The sequence below is a fragment of the Wasmannia auropunctata genome, unplaced genomic scaffold (assembly GCF_000956235.1).
Source record: "Wasmannia auropunctata unplaced genomic scaffold, wasmannia.A_1.0 LD336099.1, whole genome shotgun sequence".
Lineage (NCBI taxonomy): Eukaryota > Metazoa > Arthropoda > Insecta > Hymenoptera > Formicidae > Wasmannia > Wasmannia auropunctata.
In genome coordinates, this window is record NW_012026791.1 from 1,212,196 (window position 1) to 1,228,915 (window position 16,720).

Below are 16,720 nucleotides of genomic sequence, written 5' to 3' on the forward strand. Positions count from 1 at the left end.
ACGATTATCTTAACGACTATATTTTTGAATATGCTGAAGATCCGGTAATTGAGTATCATGTCATTCTATAAAGAATATGATTAAATCTCTACATAATATATACATAGAATAAATTCTTTTTACATTGATGTGTTTAAACTTTAAATATATACTTTCAACACATATTTTCATGTCAAAAAGAAATAAAATTATAAGGAACGACATAGGAAGCTAATATCAATATCAATATAATAATATCAATTAAACTGCAATTTTTAATTTGATTTATAAATTCTGATTGAAAATTAAATTGCATGCGCGCGATACGTTTGTACTTGTTCGTCTAGATATGTGGCATATTCATAAATATATTACAAGTCAAATTTTAAATTCATTATATAGATTAACGATGAAATATCAATCTCTTTGCAAAAATAATTGAATATCGACATGATCTTAATTGGCATCCTCTTCAAAATTCATATTTCATTCTAATTACGCAAAAGCGCATTATCTTTTTACCTTACGTAATTTACGAAAAATAAATTCTAATTAAATCTCAAAATATTCAACGAGTCTCCGTAGTTCAATAATACTTTACGTATAGCTGCTCGACTTTCGCGCCGTTTCCTATTCTATGCATTTTGCTCCTTACAACGTGATGTATCACACTTAATTTTACATAATACGGCTATTGTCATGGTAATAACAATAACGTAAGAGTCTTCGTGATCTATATATGCCCGTCCGTTTTATCACGTTTACATATATTACATTTCGATGCAGATTACCTGTAACTACGTGGCTGTAAAAGCGCATTAACGTTGATCGATATAGATTTACATTGCATGTACGCGTAAATTATGCATGCATATCTAATAATAAGGCGGAAGTATTTTGCGCGGAACTAGCAATTCTCTGTTACGAAGGCTTTATGACGTCGAATATATCAGGCCTTTTCTCATGCTCGAAAATATACTGTTTCTCTTCGCGAAATTTGATTGTACGCTCTAAAACTACTTACATAAAGGAACAACGAATACCTCTAAAAACATAGACGTTTTATACGAAGTAGCTAGTGTACTCGTGAGGCATCACACCTCTCCTAGGATAAAACGTGTGACTTGTGGAGTATTCTAACAGGTTCGTGATCGAGCTCATGTAGATGTCGGCGAATCTAAACAGTCTTCTGGAGAAGTAAGTCGGATTGTGATATGTTCTGAACACCGAGCCGAATTGTTTGTTGAAGACAGATTTAATCTCGTTTCTCAACTCATCCCGTTCCCTCATCCACTCGTCCAGCTCATTTTGCACCTCAGGTCCTTCATAATCCTGATGTTCCTCAACTAGACCGGTTAACATCTGGAGCCAGTTCGCGTTTTCTTTGAACTTCGGGTCATTCAGGGTTTCGATTTCGTGCTGTAATGCAATTCACCATTTATGTATTGTATGTTACATATTAAATTCAGTGTATTAATTTTTTTACATTTTTTTCAAATTAGTTTCATATAAAAAAGGTAGATTCTTGAAAATTTTATTTAAAAAAAATTACCGTCAATTCCTTTATTATCGCCCCCGTTCGCCAGCCATGCTCTAAAGTCACATCCGCCAGGTCGCTGTATGGATGATCGCCAAAGTACAGTACTTGATGCCCTTGCCATCCGGTCATATCTTGCAACTGCTTAACTGTTCCCTAAAATTTTTCACGGTTAATAAATACGTGTAATATTTTGCACAGTACATTTGATATGCGCATATGATTTTCCAGAATATCAAAATAGAGAATCACCTCAAGATATATGACACCCTGATTGAGTTTAGTAACCCGGTCCCACAATTGCGTCTGTTTAACTTCGTCGTAGATTCTCAAGGGACGCGTTTCTTCGGTGAAGAATCTTGGTTTTCTCGCTTGTACGATCACCACGTCGAAGTAATTCTTCCAATTTTCGCCGACCAGAAATTGCATTCCTTTGTTACTGCAAAAACGATGGTAACAATTGTATAATAATTGCGCATAATGGATTCCTATTTAAGTTAAGACTGTCGAGACTCGAGAAACATACACGAAATGGAAAGGACTGTTTGTAACCAGGAACATCTTCTTGCCGGCCTTTCGAAGGCGATCGAAAAATCTCCTCAAATCTTTATTCTGTTCCAGGTATTCGGACACGTTTTCCACTACTAGTTGATGCATTATAGGATGGCAGCTTTGCACAGAGTTCTATAAATATCGTGTAAAATTCATTACAAAAGCAATTAGCAAGATTATCCTTTGACTCAGCTCACCTTAACGTCTCTAAACAGTATCTCCGGATGGTAATCAATGTGATTCTGTAGAAAATACTCCGTGACGTTGCATAACAAACTCATTTCCGGTACCGAAAACAAATCGGCTAATTGCACCATTTTCGAGCGATGTAAAGCATCCTAGACAAAATAAATGTCAGAATTTAGAATATTTTCAAGCATTTTACATCGCGAAATTTAAATGTACTTGCCTTCTGCATACCGTGATCGAAGCAATTCATCAAAAACATACATGTTGATACATGCAAAAATAGAGGAGAGAAATTTAATACATATTAAAGATTTTTAATTTACAAATGGAAACGTACAAATCGTGAGAAATGCCGTTGTTTTTCTTTTTGAAAGAGAGAAGATCCGAGAGAAAAAATGTTTCTGACGTTTAGAAGAATGATTAAAAGCAATTTGTTAGCATAGCTGTTTAGTTACGCGACAAATCGTACCGTCAATGTTTGGAAATTGCGAAATATTTTACATCTCGAATTTATTGATTTTAAAATCATGCGTTGCTCGTTTCCTTATTAAAAAAAGAAGTAACATGTGCATCAAGCAAGCCTTCAAGTGCAAACTTATTAATTTTCCATCTCATCGAAGTTCCGCACGATAACGAACTTACGTGAGAGTGTTTATGGGGCGCCTCCACGTAAGCTATCGGTATTATCCTGTTCTTGTAGATTCGAAGGACCTCCTCGTCGGGCATGGGATGCAAGCCACGATAAACGGCGCCCAATTGAATTTGCAAGAAGCTGTCGAGCTTCAGCAGGAGACCCTTCTCGATGTCGTAATGGAGGCCGCGGACGGCGAAATTTTCTCTGTACTCCAGATTGGCAATCCCCTCAGGATACTGGAATAATTAAACGAGTTTCAGCGAACTTCAAGATGAAATTCTAATCGGCCTGTAATTGTCCTTTGATTTCGGGAGAAATTTGAGCTGGCCTTTAAGATGAAGGTAAGGCTTTGCGTACTTTTATCTACATTTAGTTATTTTACCTTCCGCTATTTCTAGAGCAGAAATTATATTCGACAATTAAATAATGATTTTTTTTCTCTCAAAAAACGATGGATGTTGGAAAAGCGCGACGGAAAATATATTTCTTCTATTAATTACCAAACGTATTCGATCAAAGGCAATTTAATCAATATTTTTTTCATTCATTATAAAACACTACTATATCGTGTATCGATTTGACTGTATATAGCAAGGGAATTTATTACAAAGTAGAGACCTTGTATTTTTTAATGAGCATGTCGCGTCCAAGGTTGTAAAGCAGGTAGTCCATAGACGGCTTATAGCACGCCAGCGTGTAATCGTAATCGAATCCATAGACCTGGACCTCCTTCAAGTCGAGCTCGTTGCAGGCGAACACGCCCTTGGGATTCACATCTTGCGGCAACTTTTTCGCTATAAAACGAACGTAAAAAATAAAAATGCGACAATAAAAATTAATCCGGGGATTCTGAGAGGTAGAGAAAGAGGGTGGCGGGAGGGACGTCTGATCTAACGTATACGATAAGAGAGTCGAATCCGGCGCGGTACACGACGCGCGCGGCGAGGGACGTCGCGCGCGGCTCCGCGCGCGTCTCCGAGAATTGGAGAAGCGGATCGGGTATATCGCTCGCGTCCGATCTTAATTTCGCGCGAGCTCGGAGCCCTCAATTGGACTGAACTACAGTTATTACTCCTCCAGACCTAACTGGCGATCAATTCGTGCGTCGGGTGCTCCCGTTTCGTTCTATAGATGCGCCGCGATACAGGCCGATTTTCACTGTCCTAGATTTTTCTGCCCGCGCGGCACATTCGTCCGCTCCGCTCCTCCGCCGTCCTGTGCCGTGAGAGACCGATCTCCGCGATCTAAAATCTAATCCGTCTCCGCTCTCGTTGGGCGCCCTCCTTTACGCCGGGCTTTTCGTCAGGCGGATTAATTAATTAAGACGAACGCGGGAATGTCGGGTGAGCCGAGAGAGAGAGAAAGAGAAAGAGAGAGGGGGGGGGGATGCGGCGGATACTCATCAATAATTTATGTACTTTTCCTGTTCGTTCGCTCGCTCGCTCAAATAACTTGCCCCGCGACGCGGCTACGGCCGCACGTTATCTCGCGGGCTGTCCGATCGCGGCGATAAATACAGCTACGGCTCGTAACTTTGCCAATGCACAGGCCCGGAGGGGTATTTAATATTAAAATTTTGAGGGACCGTGTGGCACGTTTTATCAGGTTGTTTCGCGCTCGACAAATTTATATGAATGCGCATCGGTCCGTTTCTTTCTCTCCCGGTCATAATGCATCTCTCTCCGTTTCCTTAAATTATTTCGAAGCTTCGCGAATTTATATGAATGACAATATATATACATTTCGCATATGACAAATATACATATTTCGCTAATTCCTGCGATTACAAGTAATAAGCGATATACTCATCGCTTGTATTTGTACGTGTGTATAATAATGCACACGGGAGAACTTTACGTATTTTTTGATTGGAACGATTTGCATTTCGGATCGCGCCAAGAGAAAAGAACATTCTCTCTTTTTTTTCCTTTTCTTTGAATATTTGTTCCTAATATGTGACCTCATTGTTCTACCAATTTTCTTTTTTTAAAAATAAAAAAGAACAATCGCGAGGATGCAGTTAGCGGATGTTTGTCTTTCAAGAATCGCCTCGCGAATAACAGGAAAAAGCTAATCGCGCACGCCAGCTCGAGCGGACGACACGTGTCGCGTCATTCGAGTAGCTCGGATGCCTGGCGACCGGCCAGACGTGGATGGCAAATTTCACATCGCATACGTAATCGCGCGTACATACATATACGTCTCTCGTCAAAACTTTGCGCTCGAGAGAGAGACTCAATCGGATCCTGTCACCGCGTCCCCGCCGCCGCGTAAACGGTGCATCGCCACTCTCGGCGCGGGGGGGCTCCGAGAGGACGATCGATCCGCATGCCAATAATTCGCTCGGCATGCGCGCCGAGTCAAGGTCGCGCGCGCGCACGTGCCCTAACGAACACGCCGGGCGCATGCGCGGCAACCCTCGCGCGCGCGTGTGTGGGAGCGAGCGAGACCGACGTATGTACAACGTCACCAGGAGCACCACACAAGCGTACCCGGGGGGTGGACACGAAGGCAAGTGTCGCCGCGACCGACGCGACACTGGCATGGCCGCAGCAGACCGCGCGAGGGGGACGTTGACCACTCACACTTGCACTTGTCGAGCATCCTCAGGTAGTTCTCGCGCATAACCTCGCGCGACACCTGACCGCGGTTGAGGGCGCGATCGCCTATCGCGCGTCCGGACGTTCCGTGCGGCCCGGGGAGCAGCCGCGTCTCGACGACGCGGCGCGACGCCGTGACGATCCTCGCGTGCAGCATCACGGAAGATTGGCGCCGCCAGGCGCGCGACGCAGGCCACCACCGCGCGGCGCCGCGCGGCCGATTTGAATCGGGCCGCCCGGGCGCAGCCGTCGCGCGCCTCCGCTTCGTCCACGAACGTGGCGATTTTAACTAGACCGCGAGCGCGGCTGACGCGCAATGCGATTGGCCGCACCGCTCGGCCGCTGACGCGCAATGCGATTGGACGTTGGGCTCGCGCGTCCTCGTTCGCCATTGGACGGCTGGGGATCGCTCTCCTTTACCGTCTTCAGCGCGCCCGTGCGACACTCCGTTCAGCCGTTCGTTGCGTTCGTGACTGACTTCGCCGATGGCGGGCGTCGTTTCGTACGCCTTGCGAAACGCGCGTTTCGTGCGCGATATATAGATCGAGCGAGATTTATATAATAGAAGGGTTATTTGAGCGTGTTAACTGCTATTTATACTCAATGAATTTAAACGAGACACATTGCGTTCGCGACGACGACGTTCTTTCGAAATCGTAGCGCCTCTTGCACGAGTATACGGAGAGTATTTATACGAGGCGACTATTACGAAGGTATGATGTTTCAAATGTATAAGAGAAAGAAATATGGCAAAATTTTCTATTGGGCAGATATTAGCTTTGATTATTAAAAATGCAATTTTGAAGATTCTTACTACACGAGATTGAACATTTCGAGATCTCACTTTATATATAATAATTAATTGCGTAAACTAACTTGTGTTTTTTATATTGCGTTTGTAAAGCAATTCTAAGACGCTTCAGCTGATCTTCAGCAATTTATCTCAGATATCAGAATAGAATTTAATTAATACTATTTTATTTATACACGGAGAAAATTTGTTTTTTAAATTTACTCTGCAAATCAGTTAATTGTGGAACAATATATTATTTAGGCAAATTTTACTGTGCACTGCAATAAATTTTATTGTATTTTACTACTGTAAAATTTATTGTAGTGCACAGTAAAATTTGTCTAATACTATATTGTCTCATAATTAACATGATTTGCAGGGTAAATTAAAAAAAAATTCTCTCCGTGTAGGTATTATATATGTATAATTTATTATTAATAATTAATATATTATTACGTAGTATATTAATTAATTATTTATTGATATTGCTGACGTGTGTTCTAATTTTCCAATTGTTTTTCTTACTATACGGCATATAAGTTACAAATTGAATTTTATTCTACATTCTAACACCAGTTGTAGTGTCTAATTAACGGATTTAAGTGAATTGCGAAACGGATTTTTAAGCGACTTCATCGCAGTTCGCATCGCTGATAGAATTGTGACGAAATATCCTATTAATCTATCGATAATATCACTAATTACCGTAACAATCACACTCTTTATTCTGTACGTCCTCGTTGCGCGTATCTCTCTTATTCGACATTCGATACTTGGATATATAACTTGTTCAAACACACGCTCCATTTTCTTCGTTTTATCCGCGAGTCACACAAGTCGACTTCAAGCTGTTAAAATAATGCGTGCGATCCACCGCGATTACGTGACGATTAAACGACTCTTAATTAGAGCCGAACATTCGAAACGCCCGTCTTTAGAAAGCTCCGATGGTATACCCCGCCCTGCACGGGATCTGTATTCCGAGAGGCGATTGTTTCTCTCCCCCGTTGCTTAATATTTACCTCGTGTTAGGCCCGATAAATGGGTTAATTGCCGCACACGAGCCCCCTACCTCGGCTGCGTGATTTGAATATACGTGTCGCGTCGGTCCCATGAGTTTCTCTCGCCGTAAGAGGTAAATACACCCGCGTTGTACTAACGGCGCTCGCCCAAGGCGTGCGCGTCCCGTGGGTTGCGCGGGCGACGTGTACGGGGGACATTCCGGGATGCTTAGGCACACTTGGCACCCGATTCTAATCGCGAGAGAGATTTGCGCGATTTAATCGCCGCTCCCAAGTCTGCAGGTACCGAGGAACCCCGGGCCGATTCTGCACGCCTCCGCATTCAATAGGCGCCACGATGAATCCGGTCGATGGTGTGATTAACGATCGTCCGGTCGTGTCGCTCGTCGTGTCCGTTCGATCCCCGTCTTCTGCATTCGCATTCTGCGTCGCTGAAAGCATCGAGTGAAACAATAATAGAATGTTTTCGATAAGAAGCACGCAAGCATTGCTTAATTATGAAGGAATAATTCGTAATTTCCGAGTGTTTTACGTGACGATTTTTTGACGATGCAAAAATACGACTGGATATTAGATAAAAATTGTAAAGAAAACATTAAGCTGATGCAAATGATTTGTTATTTTTATCGAGCTTTCTGTTAAAATTAGAAAATTCTTTCAAAAGAGAAATAAAAAAAATGTCGGATGAGAAAGAGAAGTGGGCGAAGGCAATTTTGAACTCCAGTTTTGTACTGAAATTTAATTTCCAATTCTATTTGACGAATGTGAAAGATCCTACACGCACGGATCTAATACTTCGTGACGTGAGGTTTCCTTTTTAGTCTTTTTTTTTTGTCTCCAATGGCGATAGTAATATCGGCGCAACGTCAGCGGTTCGCGCGCCGCCGGTGTGCGATTAAAGGAGGAAATACCGCGTCATGAAGCTAATAATCTCGTCGAATAACAGCGCCTTACGCGATATCCAAAAAATGATTATTCACTGCTCGCTGATTGATGGGATGTCGAAAGCTACAATTTTCTAACATCTCTCACGTATAACCATTTCTGCCGCCACCGGCCGGCACGCGACCTCGTTGCCTTAATCTAAACTGTGGTCTTCGATCCTCCGGTCGTCGTACTTCTTCCGATAATACGCCCGGATACGTATCGCTCCCTTTTCCCCGCGTTATCTCGAGCGATCGATTATCTTGCCGGGCGCGATGTATCTATTATATATATATATATATATATATATGTCGCGGCGCGTTACATAACATTTTCCCGCATTAATCTCGGTGTGCGTGGCGCTGCCGCGGGTGTCCCGGGTGATAAACAAGCAAACACGCGGAAATATGTGTATGCAGCAATACGCAATACGTAACATATTACCGTACACTTTCTCCCGTGATGATTTGAAAAAATTGACATTTAAATAAATAATTTTTTACGCTATATTCGCAAGCGCGCATTTCGCGCATAAATATTCTCTCGTTTTTATTTTTACGGAGGGCCTTCCCCTCCCGCACCCCGCCCCCGGTCAAAATGACGCGGATACAATTATGGATTTTTGCGAGAGCGGCTTTACGAACTATTGGTCGTCGAATTTGTACTTCAAATATACAATTCCGCGGGACAATCGAATTTGACGTTGTAACAAAGTATACATGCACCGCCGCGATATTCTCTGTAAAATTTCCCACACGTATCCCGGGATGTCCCCGAGGCGTTGAATACACATCCCGCTGCCTGCGTACACTGTATTGACAGTTTCAACAGAATCAACGTGCGCGAGCGCGCGTTGTTGCTGCTGAAGGTAGTCCGTACATACGGGCGATCGCCGATTTCATATCCGCAAATATTGTGTCATGTTAAAAATAGCAGCTTGACTTTCCACTCCTTTACGGAGGGCAAGTTATAGTCGCTCCGCGTACTTTCTACGTAATTCGACGCCTCTCACCGGTGACTCCACCCTTCCGTCGTCAATTATTTCCGATTAACGTCAGAGTCCGGCATTTCCGGCAGTCTTAATCCCCCTCCCCCTCCCCTCCGTCTGTTATCTCTGCCCCGGATAACGCTAAGTACGACGGACGTCGTTTTAATTTATCGGAGACTTGTCGAAGAAAAAAAAATGTATTGTATTGTCTCGAAAAGGACGCTCGTCTCTCAAGAGATCGAACTTGAACAAGATTTCTCGAGCGACCTACGAATGCCGTTACGAATGAGTCTTTCTTTTTTTTTTTGATCGAATTACTTGCGTTGCAACGCTGGTTATATCACGGCGATACTATGCTATCGCATAGACGTAACGAGTTATGCGAGCCGGGATTATGCTAATTAACTGATAATCACGGTCGCAATTTCCAACCTGCATTAATCTGTTACTTAATGGTTCACACTAATTTTAGCTCGCGGCCATTAAGCCGATACACTTCTTCGCGGATCGTCGAATTTGCGGCGGTAGGTACATATACTCGGGCCACAACGCGTCCATTAATTAAGCGGGGAAATAAACGAGCGAGAGTCACGGATAAGATTCAGCCAACTGGTTTAAGGCTAGCCTGCAGCCTTTTTCTTTTACAAAAGCGGCAGTAATTCTCTATAGCTATCTACGGGATTACTTTTCCGCAATCGTAAATTTTTATTGACCACGAGCCCACCCGCAGCTCGTGAGCAAAGTGCCCCCTTCAAAAGTTGAATGAGGAAGAGACAATGTGTCGTTAGGACTCGATGACTTTCTCAGGCCTGGTTTAAACGTATCGGAAATTTCGAGCGAAACACTGCACGATGACGGAACGCGGCGCGATTCCTATATTCACCTATGCGAATAATGTAATTGGAACATTTCAGCCGGAAAACGATGTTTTTAAGATTTTCTCATGAATGCGCGCGAATCGCGTGTGCGCGCTTCCTGCGTAAACGAAGCCGCGCTTCCCATCACACGGATGACTTCCTGGCTCGGTTTTTTTTTATCGCGCCCGCCTCTCAGCTTCTTATAGTTTTCTAACAATCGCTCGTATTTGTCTTCCCGTAGACAAAGGTTAATTGCAATCAGAGAGGGACCGTGTTAACGACGTCTGGGGACTCCGTGCTCGCGAGAGGTGATTTTCTCCGTTTGCGACAATGAAATGTAATCTAAGGCCGGGCTAATGGCGCGAAATGCGTTTAAGGTAGACAAGTTTTTTTTTTTTTTTATTTAACTCTAAGCTGGAAATGATCGGTGGAAAACACGAAACGCTTTAACATTTGATACAAATACCATCGAGATATTTTGAATAAAAAAAATAAAATAAAATAAAAATAAAAAAGAAATCGAAAAAAATCCATGAAAGATAAAAAGCATAAAATGCACGCTTTAAAGCACAAAATAAAATCGCGTTGATAAAGTGTACGGCCCGTGCCCACTTTCCCGTGCGTCCTATGACGAATATTTCAAAAATAAAATTTGATGTTTTTTTTCTCTCGATTTTCAAAGCTACACCCGCGAATGATCTACAGCACACCGAGTTAAACTCTGTTTACAACCGTATAACTGTTACATGAAATTTTTAATGATCGGGACACGTACCGTGCATTCCGCAATTCTTCAATATATATATACCGCTCCGAGAGGCGGCGTAACACCGTGATACAGAAACTCATTTCGCTATATACATAGGTATGTCTGTTCGTTAGGGGGGCTCGCAATTAAGCGCTATTATAGATCGCTAGATCGTCTCGGTCCTAAGCTCATCCTCCGCGAAGCGGGCATACGGGAAATTGCTTTAGAATTCACGTGTAATTAATAACTTTTTTTTTCTACGGTCTAACTCTGAATGCGCGCGCGGCACATATATATATATATAGGATCAGACTGCGGAGACGCACGGGCGCGCGCGCGCGCGCGGCGCGTATGCGAGCGTGTGCGCGCAAACGGCAAAGGTGGCGAAGAACGCAGATTGCTAAAGGCGCTGTTCCGGTGACCTACTCCGCGATTATCACTCACTGCGGCCGATCGTCGATGCAAGTGCGTGAGCGTTAACTAGTGTTGCCAGCTACACCGCGCGCCACGAGAAAAGGAGGACGCGCCGCGCCGCGCCGCGCCGCGCCGCGCGGGGACGCGTAATCGCGTAAGTGTCGTCACGAGTCGTCTCGTTTTTCGAGCCCTTTCCCGGCGCGCGATTCCCGAGCAGGTGCATTGAACCGAACGTTTTCTGTCCGGGCCGCGATTTGCTTTTATGACCTTAAGCGCGAAATTACCGTGTGACTTCCACTGTCACGCACTGCAATTAATTTCTTTTGGCTTGTGACACACATAACGTGCTCCTTCGCGACAACTGTATATATATTAAAATGAAATAAATAATGTCCTGGGTAATGGGATTAATATTGCATTATCTAATAAAACGTTTCCGCGTAGCAATTTACTTCGACTATCGTTGAAATTTATAGCAGTTTCCTATGGATGTTATCACTTCGTTTCGAGTTCCATTTGATGCAACAAGTTCAATTGATTTCAGTTCTATAATTTTGAAAATCCCTTCCAATAATTACCTCGGAAATTTTATGGCTTACTCATTAACTCGTCAGTTCATTAAAATAGATTCTTGAACAATTTCGTTGGATAAAATTTTTTGGGAATCTCGCTGATGAGCGCTGATATTCTTTCAACTTCCGAAGACGATACACAAATTTGTCGAATCGTGGTGTGAATTACGACATGTACATGAATCAAGTTGATACAAAAAAATAAATTATATTGCATCTCTCATTACCTTTCGCCTCTCATTATTAAGCGAATGATAAATCCGGATCGGCCGGATAACTATATAAATACCGGCGGTATCTGGCAAGTGTCCGCGGAGAAAGTATGGCCGATCGAACGATGCTGCGATCGATCCCGGGCGGCAAAGCGTGACCGATTCGCGAATCGAATGTATACTCCTTGATCGCAAAATGCTTTTTGCTCGTTCCACGTTTATCCTACACGTTCTTCCACACGTTTACCGTAACCGTTAATTTCTTGTTTCTCTTTTTTTTTCAACACAGCTGTTGCAAAATATGCGCGATAGCACTCTGAAGCACGACGCTATTTGCGTATATCTTTTTATCGTCCCAAACGTTAAAATGTTATTAACTAATGCGTTAAAGGCACATAAATTAGCTAGTATTAGATGCGAATGTCCGATACATGGTGATACGACGATGGAGCAAAAAAAAAATTGTTAAATAAATACGACATACTTCTGTCGAATATTCGGCAAATGAGGGCGTTGTTTGGAGCCTACTTAACATATATTTTTAAGTTGTTTGCACAATCGTGGCCGCGACTTTCTTATCGTGACGTCATACATTTATCGCGACTCGGTGTGCGTCTGTGAGGAATTGAGCCTTCCAAGCGTGTTTTGTTGCCTGCTTCCCTTGTTCGCCACCCTTGCAGGTTGCGGTGTATGTTATCTTGCATAGTTTAAAGCCCGCGCGCCGTGCGCTGCAGGTTTGACGTCGCCCGAGACAAGCGCACATGCGGCGCATGATTGATCTCAACGGAGACGCAGATAGCGGGGGAGACAACTCGGTATACAATGATTCCTTAACGTTGCCGCTGCACGCGGCAAAATACGGCGAGAAAATAGCACGGTATTTATCAACCCAAACAAACTTGCAACAAAGCAGGGCAAGGCAACCTGCAATTAACCATCTCCAGCCAGGGGGAAGTGCGCAGGCACGGTGGAACGAACAATGGACTGCAAGGAAGCTGCCCTTCCTGCCCAAGTGGAAATTCTTGTTATATGCATTGCTTTAACTGATCTTTACTTTACTTCTCAAATAATGTGCAAACTTTATATGCTGCATAAAGTCTGATTTTCCGAGAATTTCTCTTGAAACCAAAACCATGCGGGACTTGCTGAAATTAAGAGAGAAATTTTTTCAAAACAAATTCAAGGAATTAAAACGAAGAGAAATTTTTTCAAAACAAATTCAAGGAATTAAAACCTTCCTGAAAACGTAGAAATGAGAATCAAACGATATACGGTATTCCGTCGTTCGAGGATACGTTGCGTGTAAATTAGAATTCGGGTATAATGGATGTGCTAACATGGAGAGAGAGAGAGAGAGAGAGAGAGAGAGAGAGAGAGAGAGAGAGAGAGTGTGGAATTCTTTACGTTTGCTAGGTTGAAAAACAACCTTGACCCAGTATGAGCGCGTGTCCGATCGTCGTATCTGAAAATAGTAATTTTACGATCAGCTCGCTCTCGGGCGAACAATTCATTTTTGCACGTTTCAAACCGCAACCGGCACAATAGAAATGCATCGTTGCAACGCGCTGACGTAAGACAGTTCGGTCACAGATCTCATTGACTAAGGCACGTCTGTCGCGCTTCTCTCTTGCGCGATATGAGGCAACAGTTAATGGTTGGGAAAACCCGGCTTTTAAATAAACACGCGCGGTAAAATGACAGCTCGCGGTTGTACTTAATTGTACTTCCTCCAGTACGAACAATCGTGTTATCGTAATTTCAAATTTAGTGACAAAGTCATAAAATTTGTATAAGAAAATCTAATTATAAATCTCTGAGCAACGATGAGTGACGATTGCATCATAAATGACGCGCATTAAATAATCATACATCTGCAGCATTTATAATGCTCTAGCGTTTCGACACAGCTGAGCTGAAGGAGTTTGTAAATTTAATAGACGTTTAATTCTCAATTAGAATAGAAATGAAAATTTGTTTAATCACTGCATCTGCATATTAATTAAGCTCTTAAAAATAGTTACATCTATACAATATTATCGTTTATCGTAAGCTGAATTTTTTAGGCTAAATTAAAAATTAAATAAAAAAATTCTAAAATATATATAACGCAGAGTGGCGCAAATGAAACCGTTATGAAACCGCGAGGAGTACCTATTACTGAATTTACGCGTACGTTTTGAGTAGGGTGTTAAAGCACAACTAACGAAATACCTACGCCCGATTACACGGGCGCGTTATTTATGCGGCTCATCGCCGTGGCGCGGTGCTATAATAAATAATTTCGATAAAAGGGCTCCGTTTATCACACAAATTCAATGGCACAGCGCTTGCCCCGGCTCATGACCGCGGCACCAATTTGTTTCAATTAAAATCGTAATAGAATACATTATCACCCCTGCAGCCGGAGCATAAATTCTCCCATATAACCCGAGATACTAGAAAATATTTCTTTCGATTACGCGAGCGAGCTGCTTTTGTTTGTGCACGCTGCGAAAGTGCAGGCAAATATCGCTCTCGCGATTTTCGAGTTACCGGGCTGACGTTTATTGCCATTTTATTAACGGTAATTAAGCCGGAAAGTCAAGTATTCGTTATAGAACGGAGAATCCCCGAAATTAAGTGGAAACTTTTTGGGATGAAAATTAAAACGTTCGCGCCCGTTTACACGCGAGGAGGCGCGAGGTCTACAACGAGGAGACCCGCGCTCTGTAATCGCGCAGGCTCGGCTGAAATTTCCGCCAAGGGAAAGTCGGCTGGACGTGTTCGTCAAAGAATACGCTCCTGCTACTGATTTCCACCTTTTCTGGGCCACCCTGCGGAGGAATATCGAGACGGTGGAAGTCTCTGTTGGCGATCCGCATACCACAACCGCGCCGGATGATCGTACGGCGAGGTACGTACCGCGCACGCACACGTACATACACGCGTACACTCACGCACGCACGCACGCACGCACGCACACTCGTGGCGTGGCTTGTATAGGCCGGAGAAGGAACGAGACACTACAAAGTGGCATGCCACGGGAGTATGGACCTTGCGAGCGGTCAAAGTCGTGGCCTACTTCACTTCCTGGCTTCGAGAAACTTTCTCCTCGTGCCGCTCGTGCGTTCACGCGAGAACCGAGAGCGGCGGGGCTCTCTCGATCGGATATACCGTCGCGGTTCCCTACGCTCGTCGTATCTCCTCCAGGGTGGGCGAAATCCTAAAGACGAGCGTCTCGGCGATTTGTATTTCGCGTCACTCACGGCCAAACGGTGACCGTGCGATTCGTTGATTAAAGATAATTATCTAAGGAGATAGAGATGCGCATTTAATGCAGGATGGAAATAAATATTTTATGTACCTAAAAGTAAATTGATTCGTTAGTAGCGGTGAGATGAGCTCGAGATATAAACTCTCACCGTGTCGTATGCAATTAAATTACGCTTTACATTTTGTGGGTCAATTTATATCGTTCAGAAAAAAATGCATGTATGTATACTTATAATTAGTTCAGTTTTACTATTTTTTAGGAAGATATATCTTATTTATATGTGACAAAAATTTTAACGTGTTTAATGTAATATTTCGTGTCTATGTGTGGATGCTGTTAGTTTCGCTTTTATCATCCGTAATTGTTTTTCCATCGTCGATATTTTCAGCATTCTCACTTGTATAGAATCAGGAATCTCGTCCGCTTAACACAGAAGTTAACACAGAAATAAATTTGAGATCCAGTGAGATTTAACTTACGACATATGCGCTGAAATAGATATGCAATCTCGACTATTGTTTTTAGAAAATGGATCAAGCCGATACCTCTCCTAATTTAGTTTGGTCGAAATTAATCGGCCACCACGGCGATGTTATATTATCACTCGGAGGGAATCCGACACCCCGGCCCCGCCGCCGTTATCGACCCGCTGAAAACGGTCTCGTCCTGATTTTTGTTTAATCGGCCAACGTATACAAACTAAAAGTATTATTCGGAGCGTTCCATTGGCCGAGTATCCGCCGTGCATCCGAGTATGGGCCACGATCCATAAACCGTGTGTACGAAGCGTGCACAACCACTCGCTCGCCGCCGCCGCGTGCCCGGCTCGATAATCCGCGGGCGACCGGCTCTCTCGCGCGACCGGCAGTAAAAATATCCCTTGCGAGTTACCGGGCGAAACACCTGAAGGAATTGGTACCGCGCGGAGTCGTAAAGGTAACCTCTCCTCGGCTCTCTTGGCGCATTATCGGCCAATTGTCGAGGGGGACCGGCGGGCCCGACGAGTTTCACCGATTATCTCTCGCGCGCGCTGTAACCCTCTCGCGCGCGCGCTCACGTCGATATCGCGCGCGATATCGTCCCGATGTCCGATTCGATGCGTCCGTTAGCTCACCTCGGAAAATTACAGCCGACTGTCGACGGCCGACGGGTTTCGGGATCCCCGATTGTAACCCGTTCAGGGCCAGAGAACGCCGCCGATCGCTATGTTCTGATTGCTTGCGGGGAATCAGAGCGTCCTCTTCGTGATGGTCGGGCTGATTCGGATTTTGCAAGTCACCGCGATCTAGATGGTGTGTATATATATCAACAAAATGTCCCGGTAATTAGCCACCGCCGTATGAGATATCTATCACTGCACCGTTTGTCTCATTTCAGAAAAGTTTCGTGGTGCGCGAATTAACGCCTGATGGCGACTTTATGTACTCTGCCAGCTTACGATTCGTT

General features: G+C 43.7%; 2 protein-coding genes across 4 annotated transcripts in view; one reads left to right on the plus strand and one right to left on the minus strand.

The window, feature by feature from the left end:
* Positions 1-219: 219 nt before the first annotated feature.
* On the minus strand, positions 220-5,662 carry LOC105462435 (5'-nucleotidase domain-containing protein 3). Its single transcript, XM_011709026.1, has 8 exons — positions 5,477-5,662; positions 3,510-3,685; positions 2,900-3,127; positions 2,266-2,406; positions 2,043-2,200; positions 1,769-1,955; positions 1,532-1,672; positions 220-1,398 (listed from the first exon to the last, which is right to left on the minus strand). Exons 1-8 carry the CDS (start codon positions 5,646-5,648, stop codon positions 1,042-1,044), a joined length of 1,560 nt encoding a protein of 519 aa, XP_011707328.1. The 5' UTR covers positions 5,649-5,662; the 3' UTR covers positions 220-1,041.
* Positions 5,432-16,720, plus strand: part of LOC105462434 — a 45,898-nt gene continuing 34,609 nt past the window's right edge. Inside the window, exon 1 of one of the 3 annotated variants that reach the window (XM_011709023.1) lies at positions 5,432-5,501. The gene's annotated coding sequence lies outside the window, so the exon portion shown is untranslated. Of the gene's footprint in view, positions 5,502-5,984; positions 6,205-14,553; positions 14,915-16,720 lie in introns of those variants that run through there. The other 2 variants (XM_011709022.1, XM_011709024.1) reach the window with 2 other exon arrangements.